This window comes from Micropterus dolomieu, linkage group LG23 (genome assembly GCF_021292245.1).
Source record: "Micropterus dolomieu isolate WLL.071019.BEF.003 ecotype Adirondacks linkage group LG23, ASM2129224v1, whole genome shotgun sequence".
Lineage (NCBI taxonomy): Eukaryota > Metazoa > Chordata > Actinopteri > Centrarchiformes > Centrarchidae > Micropterus > Micropterus dolomieu.
The window spans coordinates 6,925,874-6,943,887 of NC_060172.1; the positions used below are offsets into that span (position 1 = coordinate 6,925,874).

General features: G+C 39.0%; 2 protein-coding genes across 2 annotated transcripts; one reads left to right on the forward strand and one right to left on the reverse strand.

The window, feature by feature from the left end:
* Positions 1–1,711: 1,711 nt before the first annotated feature.
* On the reverse strand, positions 1,712–6,501 carry LOC123962931 (microfibrillar-associated protein 3-like). Its single transcript, XM_046039437.1, has 3 exons — positions 6,323–6,501; positions 4,695–4,977; positions 1,712–4,023 (listed from the first exon to the last, which is right to left on the reverse strand). Exons 2-3 carry the CDS (start codon positions 4,945–4,947, stop codon positions 3,344–3,346), a joined length of 933 nt encoding a protein of 310 aa, XP_045895393.1. The 5' UTR covers positions 4,948–4,977; positions 6,323–6,501; the 3' UTR covers positions 1,712–3,343.
* A 647-nt stretch (positions 6,502–7,148) lies between these two features.
* fam114a2 (family with sequence similarity 114 member A2) lies at positions 7,149–15,207 on the forward strand. The gene is made up of 14 exons (XM_046039434.1): positions 7,149–7,406; positions 7,995–8,227; positions 8,951–9,050; positions 9,259–9,360; positions 9,553–9,656; positions 10,388–10,522; positions 10,887–11,051; positions 11,191–11,314; positions 11,431–11,516; positions 11,921–12,016; positions 12,401–12,525; positions 12,649–12,721; positions 13,946–13,999; positions 14,738–15,207. Exons 2-14 carry the CDS (start codon positions 8,015–8,017, stop codon positions 14,834–14,836), a joined length of 1,476 nt encoding a protein of 491 aa, XP_045895390.1. The 5' UTR covers positions 7,149–7,406; positions 7,995–8,014; the 3' UTR covers positions 14,837–15,207.
* Positions 15,208–18,014: the final 2,807 nt, after the last annotated feature.

Here is an 18,014-nt window from a genome sequence, read left to right on the forward strand (position 1 = left end):
CCACACACACACACACACACACACACACAGTCTCCGTCCTTTTTACCCTGATCAATTTCTTTAGTTTACCTCGATGACACCAAGGGCCTGCGGAAAATATCCAATCCGTAAAATCTTCCTTCCCTCTCTCCTTAAACGTCTGCTTTGGCTTGGCATGATGAATGATCGCTCGGACCAATCAATTCTATTTAGATAAGCTGGCCTCCAGAGAGGACAGGAAAAGGAAGAAGGATGGATTTTTTCAGTTATTCAACACAGAGGCCCAAGGTTATTTGTATTTGGGCTGCTCTCCAACTTCTTATTTCTCAGGTAGGGCAGACTTTAACATAATACTAGATAGACTACAAGATGTTGGTAGCTGCATTCCAGGAGATTAACCTCTGGGAAAGTACTGTGAGTGAAGTGCATCATTTACACTCAAAGATCATGAATGTGTGTTGGTTGTATGTTCCTGCAGATGCAAATTTATTTGTGTTCAAACATGTTCGCTTTTGTAATAAGAGTTGCTGACAAGTGCTGACTTGAGAGATTTTGTTTTGATGTTTTTGGAGAGAATAACTTTTTTAAACATCAGGCCTGTATCGATCATTGTAACCGAGGTTAAATAGCTGGGATTCTCCTCAGTCAGTCAGAACTGAAGAAGCCGCTTGGATGAGAGGCGAAAGGCTGAGTGTCTTCAACCAAAATTTTAACCTTCCTTGGATTGTTTCCTCTCTTTACCCTCATAATTTGTTAAATTCATTTTAAGGTTGAATTGTATGTAAAGGACTTTGAAACGTATGAATAAAGCCAAAAAAGTTAGATTTTCTTTGACTCTGGAATAGAAATAATTTTTAGATTTTCAGATGTTGAAATGTTAGTGACATTGTGGTTACAGATGAAAAAGAACAATAACCAAAAAGAAACAGTACAAGGACACAATTTTAATGTGATGTTTTAATACTCAGTCTAAGATTTGGTGACTCATCAATCCTGTCGGTGGTCCCGCATCACAAACTCATTCTGGGTGAACGACTGTTTGAACCTACAATACTTTACCATAGGTTCCAAATGTATTGAATATATCAAGTTGAGCGAAGCACAATAACATTAATTAAATAAAACTACAGGAAAATTTAATAAAGTTCAATCTGGATCATGTTGTTTTTTTCATTTAGTTGCTTTAAACTTACTCTAGTTTATTAGGGGGTTTTTTCTCGTTAAACTTTCATATTCTCTTTTTTTCTTTCTTTGTCTCTGAACTTAATAAAGGGATTTCAAGTAACTGGTTTGAGTGAAAGTACTATTTAAATGATGTTGAGTAATTCTGCACTGCTAGACATTTTACTGTATATGTCAATTTTGGTGCATTTTCTAGCTTTACCCACACGTTATGATGTTCATCTTAAGTTACTGTGAAATAGCAACCAGCAATCAAGTACAACTACAGGTTTTAAACTGTATTTAGTACTTCAACCAAGCAAGACAGTGAAATCTGGGATGATATATACACTTTGCCCAAGAGTTTATCACTTCATGTTTCTTGAACAATGATATCAAGTGTTCATCAACAGCTGTTAATGTGCAAACCAACCTTTCAGGAGCGTTTCAGTTGATGAATCCACCAATGTTGTAGCTGATATAAAGAAGTGATGTCTTACCCAACAGCTACACCCAGTGGCTCATTACTGTTACCTCAAGGGCCAGAAATAACCACCACACAAACACTGGCTTGTATTTATTGTATTTATTTGATTAGTGTCAATTATAGGATTTTTTTTTTTGTCTTGTGGTCTGAAAAACATTTGCCTTTGGTCCCTGAGAAAGACTATTTTAGGAAAACTTTTAAATATTTAAACACCTATCAAACAATTTCACACAGCAACAACATATTCATTCACACATTCAAGATTCAGCTAAGTGCAAAATGGTATCACAATTATTCAAAACTTTTGTTTAACCATAGTTATCAAGTTCCACATCTGATTCACAGTTTACACGCTTTACTTTCATATCTCTCACAGTAAAGAAGCTGCTGACCTGGTTTCTCAACATGTTTTGGCCTCTGAACAGGTTCTAAAACTCCTCATAACAGTGTTTTCTTTTATCAAGCTCCAAAAACGTTCTATAGAAGCATTTAAAACATCTTCAAATCTTACTTTTTTAAGCCTTGTGACACCACGTAGAGGTGGACACTTTTTTTTTTTTTTTTTTAGATATCTCACCTAGGACATGGAGTCTGTGTGAATTCATATTTAAACATAAACCTCTACACAAAACACACAGACTTGAGGCAAATTAGTCACTTTTTACCTTCCACACTTCATTAATCTAATTATTAAGCAGCGTTAGAAATGTAACTCAAAAATGTCCCTATAAATACAGAGAGAAAATGCTGCATCACCTTCACTATAAAAAGTTGAAAGTCCCTAACTTTCCCTGGCATGCACACCAAAATCTGATAGATTATACCTGCATATTTATATTTTCCATCACAGCAGACGTGTTTTGGAGCAGTAATGTAAAAATAATCATTTATATTTCAGTTCCTCTGCTGCTACTGAGAGGTAAAAGTGGATGTTTAAGCTTAGTGTTTACTATATTTAGGCATTTACTTCTGCTATTGAAATAGTCATTGTGATGCGAATCCTAACCGGTAATCAACTGCTGTCCTGACTATCAAAGACTTAAAATGAAGTGACATGGACACAGCAATCATGTCTGTGAATCGAAATTTTTGAGGGATTATTTCAAAGTATTAAACTTCCCATGAGTGGCAGGTGATTGGCAGGAAGCCATGACATGACAACAATGAAATGAGGATATTTTGTTGTTTGAAGGCTGACTGTCAAAGTCAACAGCAGCAAATGGTGTCTCCTAAAGGAAAGAAATGAGCTGTTATATCTGCTGCTACAATAGCTGTGTGCAAAAGAAAATCACTCAGCAGGTACAGAATGGCCACAGATGTAAGTCTAATATCTGACGCTAGGACACCCATCTCAAGAAAAAACAGCCTGATTCCAACTTGTACATTTCAAGCTAGAATATTTATATTTGTCTTTATTTTACCCTTTACCCAAAAATAATTTTTCAAAATTCTCTGCCCATCAGGACTGCTCACCTCTTTGAAATAAAGCCGTTTTGGTTTCTTGTCTTACTCAAACAGTAGGACAAGAAATGGAGCCAGGATTCGACAAGCAGAACTAGAATCATAAAAATCTAAATGAAAACTAATTCCAACATTCTGTAATGATTTTACACTTCAGAAAACTGTTTCCTCTGAGGCTATTCGTTGCTCTCATAGGACACACTTGATCGTGAGCCTGGCGCGAGCACATGGAGGTACATCTCAGCCTCCTTATCCTCACTGGACCGTGTGGACTGAAACTTTGACCTCAACGTTGCCTCCATTGTTCCCTTCTCTTTCGCTTGACAGCAGCGCCTGACACACCTCCTCCTCCTCTCCACTTCTGTCGGAGGACGGCGGGCCTATAGCTTGTCTGTTCCCAGGCACAGAGGTCCCGGCCTGCCCTGTAGGGTGAAGGCCGGGGTTCCCCGTCTCCACGACCTCCTCCCCGAACGTGCGGCAGTTTAGGATGAGTGGCGGCAGAGGAACGCTCCGTGCCAAGTCCTCCATGTGACGAGCAAACTCCATGGTCTTGAACTGCGTGACCTTGGCGAGCTCCAGAGTCTTGGCTGACGTGACGATGGGAATGCGTTTGGCGACCTCAAAAGCCTTCTGCAGCTTCTCTGCACCCTCGGTGCGGAAGAACTCGTTGATGGCTTTCTCCGTCTTCTTGAGGTGGCTGTTGACCATGCAGAGCCGCGCCACGTTGAGGATTATGGTGATGGTGAAGGTCACCAGGCAGATGATGACGAAGTATAGACCCAGGCCGCTGCTGCAGTGGGCTACACGCACAGTGACGGTGTAGTTTTGGGTCTTACTGGCACCACTGGAGGCTACGCAGGTGTAGCGGCCGCGGTCCTCAAAGGAGACCGCAGTGATGTTCAGGACGCCATTCTGCTGAATCTGCCACTTCCCACCTGGAGACAGACAGACAGACAGTTTTAGTTTTACCAAAAGATATGAGTTGAGGATTGGGAACAGGGAGAGTCCATCTTATTACGAGCACATCTCCTCCTTCAAGCAGTTTGTAATGCGGCATCAATAACATTTACGCTGGCCAAGAAACCCAATCAGTGCTAATTTAATTTCAATTTTACTTAATGCAACTTTAATTCTTCCACAAATTAGAACACAAAACACCACCTGGTAAAATAAAAGCGGGTTTATATATCAGATTAGATTAGAAGCTGCTTCGTCATTGAGGTTTCAGAGATTACTGATACATGCATGAAAGCAAAACTTGGACTGACACAGCATTTAACTGATAATGGTTAATGCCAGGGAAAACCAACCAGAGGTGTGACAAAAAATATTGCGGAATCGATTAATTATGAGTAAATCACTGAGAAACAGCAACATTTTTGCCAGCAATGTTTAGAAGTGGGCTGTTTGATTACTGAAGTATCAGACAGTGTCAAATGCACCCGTTTCAGAAAAAATCCACATTAAGGGAAGGCATGGCAGCTGATTTTTAAACAATAAAAGCTTTCTGTAAAACGCTACAACAACTATTTTAGGCAAAAATAACTCTTAATATAATAACTAATTAATCAGAACTTCTTCTCAGTGCAGCATTTCCGTCTCCCACCTGCGTCCTCATCCAGCAGATGTGATTTAGAGTTGTACCACTTGAAGTCATCATGGACTCCAGTCACGTTACACTCAATAAGCACACTGGATCCCTCCTTCACCACAATGTCCCCACTGGAGGGGACGCTGGCCAAATGCAGAGAGGACGCTGCCTGCTCTGACCCATTCTGAGCTCCTTCTGCTGTCCAGCCACTGAGCAGCAGGACCGAGAGAAGCAGGCGTGACAGGTGGTGTTTCTGAGTTGGTACCATGGCTTCAGCTCACATTTAGACAAATCAAACCTGCAAAACAGGAAAAGTAAACAGTTATGGCTCATAGAGCAACGCAGGACTCCAGGCTTTTGCTTTTCTTTATTCCTCATGGCATATTTTCAACTTCCATAACCTATCCTTTAGATTGACTTTTCAATGCCCCTGTTTTCACTAGCCGTGTTTCCATCCACGTTTTTATGCACATTTTTTTACGCTCGCTTGAGGTGGTTTTTGCCTTTCTCGAAAAAGAGTAAATGCGCTAAATTGGAGATGGAAACACTTTTTCCTAATAAGTTCCGACGTAGCGAACGTGTAACTCACATCTGATCAGCTGTTTCTGCTGTCGGCGTCTTGCCCGGTTGTGCCGAGCTCTGCATACCTGCGAGAATTTCATGCACCTCGCGGCTGGTAACGCTCATTTGCCCTGAGAAAAGCGGTGGATGCAAATCTGGGCAGGTAGCCTTCATCAGCTGTTCTGTCGAATTATGCATTCACCTCTTAAAGGTGCTTTTCAGATACTTTGCTCTGCACACTGATCAAACGGGACACATATTTTTGCTGAATATCAATGCTACTTCTGAGTGTAATAATAAAATATTAACGACTCTAAACGTTTATAAAATATATCCTTCGAATCCGTTATCCACAAAGGATATTATATCGTTTAAAAGCATTATTTGGAGGTGCATGCAATTCTCGGTAGGCGTGCAAAACTCGGCATAACACCGGATAATAAGGTGCGGAGACTGGTTGCAACTTGCCCGCTTGAAACACATCCCTGAGGACCTCACTCTATTTTTCTAAGATCAGCGACCATCAGGTCCATGCAACTGGTTTTGTTTCTGGTTTGGAACCCAGACGTCTTGTTTATTACAGCCATGTGTAACGTCAACTACTGACGTAACTACGCTTGCCGTAACCTGGTGTATTCGCTCCAAACCAGCAGATGGAAACGCACATATCTCGCAATTTATTTTTAGCGACATTTCAAAAGTACGCTTAAAATTCGCATCACAATTAGACTAGATAGAAACATGCCTACTGTCTTAAAGTTATTTCTCATACTGCATTGATTTTTAGATGAAAAAATGTTGATTTGATCGGTTCCTTTGGCTTTCAATACCTTTTAAAAGTTCGCGTTGTTGTCTCTTAGGATAAACTAAAAAGGAAGTAGGCCCTAGTGAAGATAATTGTGTAAGAGTTATGACAGGAATACTAGTCCAGTAAAGAATATTTCATTTAAATAATTATATATTAGTTTAAGCACTGAATACCTAGCTCCTCTGGTATAACAATATTGTACATTTTACCAGAGGAAGAGAGAAACCCACACATTTAAAAAACAAAACCTCAAATCTAAGCCAGTGATTCTCACCTGTAGCTCTGACAACGACCAAAACAACAAATAACCGACTAACAGGATCCTTGTTAGTTCAAATATTTCCGTTTACTCCTTTTTTTTTTTTTTAGTCTGTTATTCAGCTTTTACCCTGACGTGTTTAAGCAACGCGAACACGACCAGTCCTTGCCATGATGTCCGGGTACGTTCACTTCCTGCTTCAGGTATGAGCGAATGGGCGTGGCTTGTTCCCCGTGCAAATACAGTCTGTGACGGAGAAAAGAACAACATAGATTAAATTAAATATATAATTTATGTAATACTTAATAATGATAATAAGGCTACTTTTTCATGTAATATTTCTATTTGTATAAAACATTCGCAAACTATTTGGTGATCTGTCATTTGTATTTGTATTTTCTTGAATAAATACATTCACGATTACTTGATTTTTCAAAACGGAACAGATCTGGAGGATAAACGACAACTAAATATCAATGTACTTTAATTTTGAGAACCGGAAGTTTAAATAATTTTATTTTGAAGGCTTCGGAGGTCTGCATCACTTGACGAAGTTAATTGCGTCATCAAGCTACCTAACGACAGAGAGAACCGGTAGTACGGCGGTTTTTTCTTTAAAAAATAAAATCATGAGTCATCCCTGGAAAAGTCAAATGATATCTAAAATGTACACCAACCTTTTCAGATGTGTCTAATTGTTTCTAAAATACATATGTAGAGGACGTTTGGTATTTTTCCGGATACAGATTCGCACTTCCCACCTATGTTTTACCAAATGTTCCAAAAACATGTGTTTTATTTTGAAGACACTAACCGGAAGTTATTTTCCCCAGCTTGGCTCTCTGTCGGATCCTCCGTGTTTTGGACCCTGGTCGGTGGTGAAAACACAATGTGACGTGGCTAAAACTGTCTTAGACAAAACGAGTGAGAAAACCTCGCACATTGAACTGTTTACAAGGCGTTTAAGAAACAGAAGTGCAAACCGAAATAAAGAAGATAAACCTGTCTGGTTGTGGTTGGTTTTGGGAAGGAAGCTGTCAGCAGACTGAGGTGACGTGAACTGCTAAGTTAGCATCAAGACGTTGACAGGAGGAAAAAGGTGAGTTTGTAGTAAAAGTAACGTTATAACAGTTGGGTTTTTGTCGACCGAGTTAAGTTATGCGTTTATAATTAACGTTATTGAAACAGCTTTTAGTGATTAAAGATAAATATTTACACTCCTGGCCGTATTGTCAAATTCATTGACGTTAACGTTAGCTCACCAAAGGCTTTAGCAACACATAATATTAAAGATTGAATAGCAATGCAACTTGTTACTATACAACAATAACAGTAATTAACGTTTATGTAATGTCATAATATACATTCCTGTTCCTGAAAACCTTTTAACAAACATTTTTTTTAAAACTAGGGAAATGTATGCTGTCACTGGTTGAAGGAAACTGATTTCACCAAAACAGTGAATTAAAGCATTTTATTACAAAGTAATTCCTGAAATGAATGCATTAAATATCACAGTGTTTGGATCTAAAGGTGGAAGAAGGACGCTTTAACAGTGTCTATTTCTTTCTTTAGGCATTTTTTACAAAAACCCTTGTCCCCTCAAAATTTGTACATTGATCTTCAAGTTATTCGGCAGGTTAATCGGATACTTATCTGGCTAATAGTTATTATTTTCACTTTGAAGGAATGTGCTGAGGCATCGAGATGTCAAACAGTGAAGCAACAGCGGCAGAGGGTCCAGAGGTGGCACCAGAGATTCAGGATGCCTCTCCTGCCGAAACGCCCGACAGCTCCCCGCAGACCGCACCTGACATCACGACTGATGTGGCCCCGACAAGGAAAGCCAGGAGGAGACCAGAAGCCAAACCTGCAGCCGAAGAGGCGGAGATGCTGAAAGTAGAGGAGCAGCCGGCAAAGGCACTGAGATAATTATTGTTTATACTACACAAAACTACAAATAATGGTATATAATGAGAATTTCTGGGGGAATGCTCGTTTGAGAGGCTATGCCTTTAATTAGACAAGCATGGGATAACATTTTCTCAGAGGCCATCTAGCAGCGCCTGGCTGTGATTTTCATCTTGGCCTTGGTCAGAACAACACTTCTGCTGATGCTCATGAAAATATCAACCAGTTTTATAAAGCCATCATTGAACATATTCTCACTTTATTGTTAACAATCTGGTATGGCAGCTCAGAGAGTAACACCCCCTAAAATACAGCAAAAAAAAAAATACTGCTGTACTACATAAACATAACTAAAAATGTTTTCATAATAATGTCTAAAGTATCTCACTCTGCTCACTACATATTCAATCTTTTGTGCCCTGGGAGACACTGCAGGCCTCTGTCCACAAATCAACAGGTTATTACTGCACAAAGGACTCTGAATGCTGCACATTTGTCCCGGCATAACTATTCAGATGTTAACTGTGAATGTTTTTACAAGCCTTGTCTTGTAACAGTTGAATTCCCCACCAGCCCCAGGGTCTTACCAAAGGTCACTTCTTCTTGTGTACAACAGTCATTGATTTTGTCTTGCTATTTCTCTTACTCATAACCTCTGTCCCTTGCTCTCTCTGTCTTTTCTTTCCCTCCTATTCCTTCCATTCCCTATACCCTCTCTGTCCTCTCTCTCAGACATCCAGTGAGTCCACTGTGTCTCAGGGTGGTTGGGGATACTGGGGCAGCTGGGGCAAATCCATCTTATCCACAGCAACAGCTACTGTGTCTACTGTGGGTGAGTACAGACCACCTAACCCAATCTTTCTGTATTTCTTATATAATATATATATAATCTGTTTGGTGATCTTTTTAGTTATCTACATGGAGAGCTGCCTTGTATTTATTTTTACACACACACACAAAATCACTCACTATCTTTCTCTCTATTATCGTTAACACTTCTTCTGTACGACACATACTTCTTGTCTGTCTTCTCAATCCAGGCCAAGGGCTCACTCAGGTAATAGAGAAGGCAGAGACATCTTTGGGAATCCCCAGTCCGACCGAACTCTCTGCACAAGTTCAGGAGGAGCAGAAAGAGCAGGGTAAGGAATTACTGTGTGTTGTGTATAGATAAGGCACATCACTGGGTGAACTGGTCTAATCATCAAGGAGCTATCCTTCTTGTACACAGACATATATAAATATAAGTCAATTTATCACAAATCACACATTTTCTCCACACATCTATCAACATTGTATAACAGTATGTATTGTGTTTGTTTCTACTCCTGCAGCTGATGCCAGCAGTGAGACGGACAAAGCAGCAGCTGATGGATCGGCAGTGGTGGGCAGTGCGATGGGAATGCTGTCGTCACTCACCAGCGTCGTCCAGAGCACAGTAAGCAGAAATATTGTGTGTTTTGTTTCTGCTCTTTGGATGGGGGAAAGACAAGTTCACATTTTTTAAGTACATCTTAAACATCCGTTTTTCATGGTAGAGTAGATCTAGAGTAGTGTGTGGAGCACTGATACTGAAAACGTGAGCTCTTGAGAAAAGGCAGCATGGCAATTCTGTGTTTTTCTCTCAGTTACTCTCAACTATTTTATATTTTTTTAAAGTAAGTTCACTTTTGATTGACCTTTTAAAAACATTCAAAGAGTAAATGTGAGCACGACTCTGTGGGATTAAATGTTCAGTTTTGGTGATTTATGTGTTCCAGGAAAAAAACATAAGGATGACATTTTGTTTATGGGTAGAAACCTTTCCCACAATGCCAACAAAGTCGGGCTGTATTTCCAAAGTTGACTTTTTTTTTTTAAATTAGGTTTTATGACACGATGCCAGGTTGTTTGGAATCCGTCAAGTTGACCAGGTCCAGCCGTCTGGAAACAAACATCATCCATGTTCCATTTCTTTCTCAACTTCATTATTGATGGATCTATTTTTTCCAATTTGATGCAGCAACCAAACTAATAACAGAGCCTCTAAAAGTTAGTATAACATAGTCTCTACCCCCATGCTAACTAATTAATTCACTCATGTTATATTTGGTGTAAGTCACTCACTAAGAGAAGGTGTTGTGAATGTTAAACTGAAACTAAACTGTTTATATGTTCCTCTATTCACAGGGGAAAACAGTGATAACGGGCGGTTTGGATGCTCTGGAGTTCATCGGGAAGAAGACGATGGACGTGATAGCAGAAGGCGATCCTGGCTTTAAGAAGACCAAAGGACTGATTAACAGGAACTCCACTCTGTCTCAGGTACGCAGACCATCGTCAGATATCAAAGTTATACATAATTTATTTTTGATGAGGGACTGGAATATTAATGACCTAAACTGACCTTCAGCATCTCTAAAAGACGTGAATCTCATGTCATACATCTTGTTTTACCTCTTCATAGCTGTTTGTAGCCAAAATGAGACTAAAATGACATTAACAAAATGTGATCAAATTAAATGAAATACTAAAAATAATCTCAACTCAAGGTACATTGTATGTCATGATCTTCATCAGCAAAACTAAGCTAAAAAACAGACAAGGATAAGACTAAAGAGTGTTTAATGATTTATCAGTGTACCAAGCCCTGTCTTATTTAAACTTTTCATCCCTCTCTGTCTCGTAGGTGTTGAGGGAAGCAAAGGAGCGGGAGGAGCTGCAGACAGCAGAGAAAGAGTGGTCAGAATCTGGGAAGAAGGTGGTCGCCCACTATGGGATGCTGTTTGATGAATTTCAGGGTCTGTCACACCTCGAGGCACTGGAGATGCTGGCTCGAGATAGCGAGTCTAAGGTTCGGTGGGAGTTTCATTCCAAAATATATAATATAAATACACCTACTGTGGCCAAATAGACGTACTGACTCATTATTTTATATTGCATAATTCAGTGGTATCTGGTAAAAGCCTCAAATCTTTGTGCGTGTGCTGTAGGTGAAGTCGGTGCTGACCACTCTGTCAGGAGATGAGCTGGTTCAGCTCAGGGAAGAGCTGGATCTCATCAAGGACTCTTTCTCCCTGGTGGAGTTTGATGATGAGGAAGTGGACGAGAAGAAAGGTAACATGTCTGTAACGGTCATAGAAATACCAGCATCGTAAGAGGAATACAACATCATACATACACCGGAATTGATGCAACACCTGAACCAAGTGATTGTACATTTCTAATTCCAGATGAAGACGGCACAGAGTTTGAGAGGGAGTTAACGGAGGCCTTGGAGGGTCTCAGTGTCGCTGCAACAGCTGAAAAACTCAGCAAGGTACCAAAGTCACATTTCAAGTCAAATTAACTTTATTTATTTATTTTCATTTCTGTGTTTTGGATCGGACGCCTGTTCAGTTTTTGTTGAGAAAGTCATTAGTGAGGCTGCAGTTTGTAGTGTTGTTAATGTGGTTGGTCAAAACAGCCTAGATGAAAATATGTTTACATTTGAACACAGAGGTAGTATTTATTGTCCAGCAGTTCCTGTTTTCCTGTCCTTTATTTTGCCCCTCATGCATTCTATCATTCACTGTGGTATTTTATTTCAGCTTTCTCTCTGTGCTCTCTATATAAATAAAGTTTATTAGTATTCTTATTTTTTTTATTGCGGCCAAATGGTGGCTCATAAAGCTAAGCAACCTAGTTATGTTAATTAAAAGCATGTTTTCTAACCTCCAACAGGCCTGTAGGAGCACCTGCAGCCAAATCACTGACATGACCAAACCACCAGAGAAGGAGGAGAGCGAGGAGGAAATAAAGAAAACACTCTCTGTAGAGGTATACTGATTTTCCATAACTGATTAACCATCATCAATATTTATCAATACAAAAGACGAAGTCATTTGATGTTGCTGTCAGAACTCCTTGCTTATTTCAAATAGCTTGTTTTGTCTGACCAACAGTCCAAAACCCAAAGATTTAATAATGTAAAAGTGAGAAATCCCGACGCTTTGAGAAGGTGGAAGCAGATCAAAATGGTTCTTCAGTACATTTCTGTCAAGTGACTAATCAATTAGTCGACATTTGTTTTTGCACCACACTTCACTGATATGGTGTAATGCTCCTATCTGGCCAACAGTTGCTTTTATTGTACGTTTCATGTTTTAGTCCACACAGTTTCTTCTGTCCATTCAGCAGTGTGTATGTATTGAATTTTGTCAGGAGATTCATGCTGCAGCCATCAGAAGTCTTGCAGAGCTAACGGCTCGATCCATCGAGCTTTTCCACAAACTGGCTGAGATGATCCTCTTCTCCAACGGCAGAACAGAGGCCAGCGTTCTGTCACAGTAAGACCACATGGATTATCTGTTTGAACACGTGTGGAGACACTGCAGGAGCTGCACAGTAGACATTCACAGTCTCATCTCTACTTTAACTGGACGTCTATTTCTCATGTTGTCTGTCCTCAGGTTAACTGTTGTCCTGTGTAAAGAAATCTCATTGCTTTCCAAGAAGTTCACCTGCTGCTTAACAACCGCAGGGGTAAGTGTGGTGATTCTAACTTAGCTCTGTGTATCAAAGAGTTCGGTTCTACAGTTGGATATTTCACTTAGTTTTAATGTGGAAGTAGATCTGAATATGGGAAATAGATCAAGGCCTTTATTTTAAGACCGCTGCCAACTAAGTTACTGAATTTGTTGAGGATGGGATTATTGAGTCTTTTCTTCATCATCATGATTATTTAGAACCATTAGATAAAAAACAGAATTTTCTAAACACCTTGGGACTTAATTACTCTGTCTCCTTCAAGTTTCCCAACTCCCAGTGGTGCTTAGAGGACACACACCTGAAGTCATAACATTTCTAATCTTATCTTCGCTGACCTCCAGCGTTTTCTCATTTTTAACTCACTTTAACCTTCTGTAGGGCCCTGTGATTTCCGTGATGTGGAAAACGCAGACGGAATTCCGTCATTTGATAATAAAAATGTAATCAAGTGTTAAAACACAGAATATTGTGGAATCTGCCAAAATGCAATTTATAAAAATCTGGATCAGGCTTTGTAAACACAGAGGAGCGTTGCCCACGTGAGAGTAGCCTCCATTGGACCCACTTCTTACCGTGTGTTGGAGCAGAATATGGAGACTGTCCTGCAGAAGATCCGTGGGAACAAACCGTCACTAGTCAAGTAATAACCGATTTAATTGGAGGCAATTCACAATGCATTCACTGTGAATTGTCCCCTATAAAATAGCATTATAGTATTCTAATAGCTTACTGTTACAATACATTTATTGTGACTTGTCCTCATAAATAATTGCACATATATTAGAACATTTCTACATGCATATTTGCATGATACATCAAATCCATTGATAGGGATTTTTTTTTATTTTCTTATTGTTGAAATTTTATTTATCCACCACATGATACACCCAGTTTCTGATGACAAAATGTGCTTATATCAAAAAACACAGAATTTAAACAAAATAATAAAATTCATAGGGCCCTGCTTCTGTTTGTTTCCACTCACGTTTTTCCTGCTGCATCTGTCAAACTTACTGTAGCAAAACTCTCAAACAAGCTTCTCTCTGTGAAGCACTTTGTGACCGTGCCCTATAGAAAGGTGCTGTATCAAACAATCTTTACTTTTCTTACTTTCTTTATTTTATATTTTCATTTTCCAAACTGGTTTTGTCGCATCATCCCTGCTGATTGTTCATGTGAAAGCTGATTGTAACTTATTCTAAATGTTGTGTTTTACAGTCAAATGAGAAGGGAGACGTCCTCAACCCTCTGATAACAGGAGTCTTTTTAGAGGTTTGTGTTATAGACATTGAATTCTAAACGTCTATTTTTTTTTTTTTTTTAAATGTAGTTTCACAGCTTTTCTGGTTTCACCTGTTGTTGTTTTGACTTGCTGTATGGAAATCCACTGAGGGTCAGTTATTCTATAATAAGCAAACACAAGATCTGTTATCGTAGCTATGCAAATGACACACAACTCTAGATTTCATTGTCAATGTCTCCTGATTACGTACGATGGATGTCACAAAACTTACTGTAGGTGAACAGAGGCATTCTTGCAGATGGTCAGAGGAAGCAAATCTGCATTTTTGGAGTCCACATTGGAGTCATTATTGGTGCTGACTTTAATTCTTATTCAGCAGCGTCAACAAAGTAGCCTTTTATTATCTCAGGAATATTTCGAAAATGCGATTCTTTCCATCCATGTTGGATTTTGATTCATAATTTTCTTTGCAGATTGCCATTGATAGAAGTACAGCAATCTAAGTCACGCTGGGTCTAGCTATTTTAATTTTGTGAAAGTCTTTTACGGGTTCTGGGAACAAGTGAAATCATCTCACGTCATTTGTAGAATTAGAAAAAAAAGCTTGTGAAGCCTGAAAAAGAGTCTTAATAGCATGTTAAGGAGGATGTTTTGCAGTCAGAATGTCTGCGTTTGTGTCACTTACAGCCCAAATTAACGTAATTTCAGAACAATTTTGTGTTCCATGTTACATTTTGACAAGTTTTTCAAAACATCTTTCCTCACAGGCGTCCAACAGCGCGTCTTACATCCAGGATGCTTTCCAGCTGCTCATGCCCATACTGGAGATCTCCCACATTCAGAGGAGAGAGTCCACAGAGCAGTGACCAGCTGATGACACATCTTTAAAACTGTTTTAGAAAATTCACCTGTGTCAGCTCTTACCATGTCTGGTATTTCATCTCAGGACACAATCAATTTACAGCTGCGAGGGAAAAGCCTGTTTTTGTCCAACAGTGTTAACTTTTTTGCATTTGTGAAATGTGAAGCACAGTAGATGGACTCACTGAAGTACAGCGTGGCGAAGGTCTGGCTCTACCAGATAAGGACAACAAATGTGTTTGTGATAAACATCCTCCTTATAGTTCAACATGTACACTACTTTTCTTTTTTTCTGACAGCACTTTCTGTGCTCTTAACTTAAAAATGTCAATTCTGCCTCGGAGATCACTTAATAAAAAGACATACAGGATGGAAACACCAGTGATCATTTGTTGAAAGTAAGTGAGTTAGTTGAAAAAGGTGTGTCTCATAATAACAGTATAGTGTATTGAGAATGTTATTTTCTGCACAGAAGTTTGTCAAGAATTAGTTTTCTATGCATTACTCTCTATAACTGTTCTGCAACATTTGGCAGTTCTTGGGAGCATTTGGGGGACTTTTGGCAACCTTGGTATCATCGTAAAATCATGAGCAGACTGGCTGTAATTAGTCTACAGTCCTGCAAATATAATGATACCTGTTTGTAGAGGGGAGATGGTTTATTGCCATGCTTGCAAGTGAGCTTTGGTGCTTTGTTTTGCCACAAACTGAGTAGACTCACTTGCTGTGTACAACAATACCGGCTTAAATAAGTATTTTCTGTCCCCTGCAAATACTAGCCATCCTCACATGTTCAAACCACTTCCTGTCTGGCTTTTTTTCTCTTCAGCCAACCCAAGAACTTAATTTAAGACTTTGACTGGAGTTGGATTTGAAGTAAAAAAACAACTTATGGGTTTACTGCAGTGAGACTTGACTTGATGCTTTAAAGCAAAAACAATTCAGGTTTCAAGTTTTGACCTGGTAGAATCATAAAACATTAAAAAAATAAATTAGACTGTAACAAGCAGGACTTGTGTAGCTTGTATATTTAATAATTAAGCCTCTGCATTGAGAGGACTGGACCTGTCCTAAAACACTTTACACTTTAACACATTTACTTTCAGAGTTAATTGACTGTCATACCCTATCTGCCAAAAGATACATGTCCCCCAGCCTGCTCCTTCATTAACCTCCATCCCCTAAAAGATCTGGGAACTTGAAAGAAATCCTCTTTTGCACTGCTTTTCTAATCAAGTAAATAAAATGCAATCCTTCATCTTTCCCAATCCCTGATCTGACAAACAGACAGGTCTGTTTTCTATTTATTCCCCACTCTTGTAAAATGCCAGTGCCCTGTTAGAGAAATTAAATATAGAGATTATAAATGTCACCAATTGTAAGCCTTCTCTCCCCCTTTATTGTCATCAAATTAAGTATTCATGAAACTCAAACCTTCAGGTGTTCATTAATCAACAAAGAACTTTGCCTGGCAGGCCAATGTAGCCAGTTATGTTCAGTTGAAATCCATTTTCTGTATTGAACTGCTATCAGCGGTGTGTCTAGGCGTGTAAAGTGATGTTTTTTCAAGCAATATATTTTGTACTCCTATAAGAGGTATTTGAGATGGTTTTCAAATAAATGTGCTTTCATGTAGTTCCAATCTGATTTGCGTGTGTGAGTTTAAAATACAGATTTTGTGGACTAGTTGTATGGGGTATTAAAAGACAATCAGTTTGGAAGTGATGGCTGGTTAAAGTCCTGCTTTGTGGTCTTATGCACTAAAAGAAAGATAACGGTGCAAGTATTATTTGCAAGATTTATTAAAAATAAAAATGTGGATAGTTTGATTTTGTAATTTGTAATTTGCACCTATAGCTCACCTATAGTATGTCCCTATATATTGCCCACGTGACGTAGTGGAGTAGAAGTATAAAGTAATATAATGTGAAAATACAGTGAAGTACAAGTATGTCAAGTAGCCTACAGTACTTTTACATTCAATGCATCAATGTATTGAGCAGTAAAACAAAATTAAATTCACCTTAAATGTATTTGAGTGGCAGGAGAATTACAGTATGTCAGAATCTTAAAACATACATTTCCCCATTAATCCTATATTACAGTTATTTTCAGTTACTAACAGGCATCGGAGAAAACTGAAGTCACATTGTCAAAACTTGTCACACAGTCAGAGACACACAAGTGTATGCGGACAAAACTGTTAATCATTTTTCATTGCTTTGACACAAAATGCATTCAATGACCTCTTTCTCCAAAATCCATGAACTCTTTTCTCATTTCTAATTCACCAACTGCAAAAAACTATATATTTGCAAGACATGTTTTAAATGCTAACTATTGAAACCAAAACTGTTAAAAACACATTCCAAACTTCTCAACTTCCACTTCTCCACAGCAATCACGCAGTCTGTCCTCTGCACGTCCATCACTGCCTGGTTTGGATCTGCCACCAAAAAGAACAGGAACAGACCACAACGGACAGTCAGGACTGCAGAAAAGATCATCGGTGCCAACCTGCCCTCCATTCAGAGTGAGGAAACATCACTGCAGATCCATCTCACCCCGGACACAACCTGTTCCAGCTTCTCCCCTCTGGTAGGCGCTACAGAGCACTGTATGCCAAAACCAACAGACTCAGGAACAGTTTCTTCCCACAAGCCATCACTCTGATGAACAGCTGATCTCTAACACAGTGTCAGGAACAAATCCTGTGCAATAACCCAGTAACTCTGCCTGTTCAGCCACCTGTTTACTTATTATTATTATTTACTTATATTATTTATTCATCATTCTCTCGTTGTCTATTTCAGAGCTGTTCATATTGTCAATTTGTGTATATACTGTATACCAAATCCACCTATCTCAAGTATATAACACCTGCACATAATACTTATTATTCCAGTATCCTTTGCACTGTGCTCCATCACACTGTGTACATGCATGCTTGTATGTGTATCTACCTCTAACATGTAAATAATAATGATAATAATAATAAAAATGTTTACATAGCTGGCAATAAAAGCTGATTCTGAAAACAGAAAGATGGCAGGATGTCCTGCATTTCTGCAGTAACCAGACTGAAATACATTAGCAGAATATTTACAGTAAATTTTATGTTTAAGTCAATGTGCGTAGTGTTTTGAAAAAGTGTTGTTTAGGACTGCAATGTAAAGGTAAAGC

Coding starts and splice junctions, on each gene's coding strand:
- LOC123962931 (XM_046039437.1), bottom strand. CDS start 4,947: ATGGTACCAACTCAGAAACACCACCTGTCACGCCTGCTTCTCTCGGTC. Junction 4,024..4,694: donor TCTGCTGGATGAGGACGCAG/GTGGGAGACGGA, acceptor GTCTGTCTCCAG/GTGGGAAGTGGCAGATTCAG.
- fam114a2 (XM_046039434.1), top strand. CDS start 8,015: ATGTCAAACAGTGAAGCAACAGCGGCAGAGGGTCCAGAGGTGGCACCA. Junction 8,228..8,950: donor TAGAGGAGCAGCCGGCAAAG/GCACTGAGATAA, acceptor CCTCTCTCTCAG/ACATCCAGTGAGTCCACTGT. Junction 12,017..12,400: donor AGAAAACACTCTCTGTAGAG/GTATACTGATTT, acceptor GAATTTTGTCAG/GAGATTCATGCTGCAGCCAT.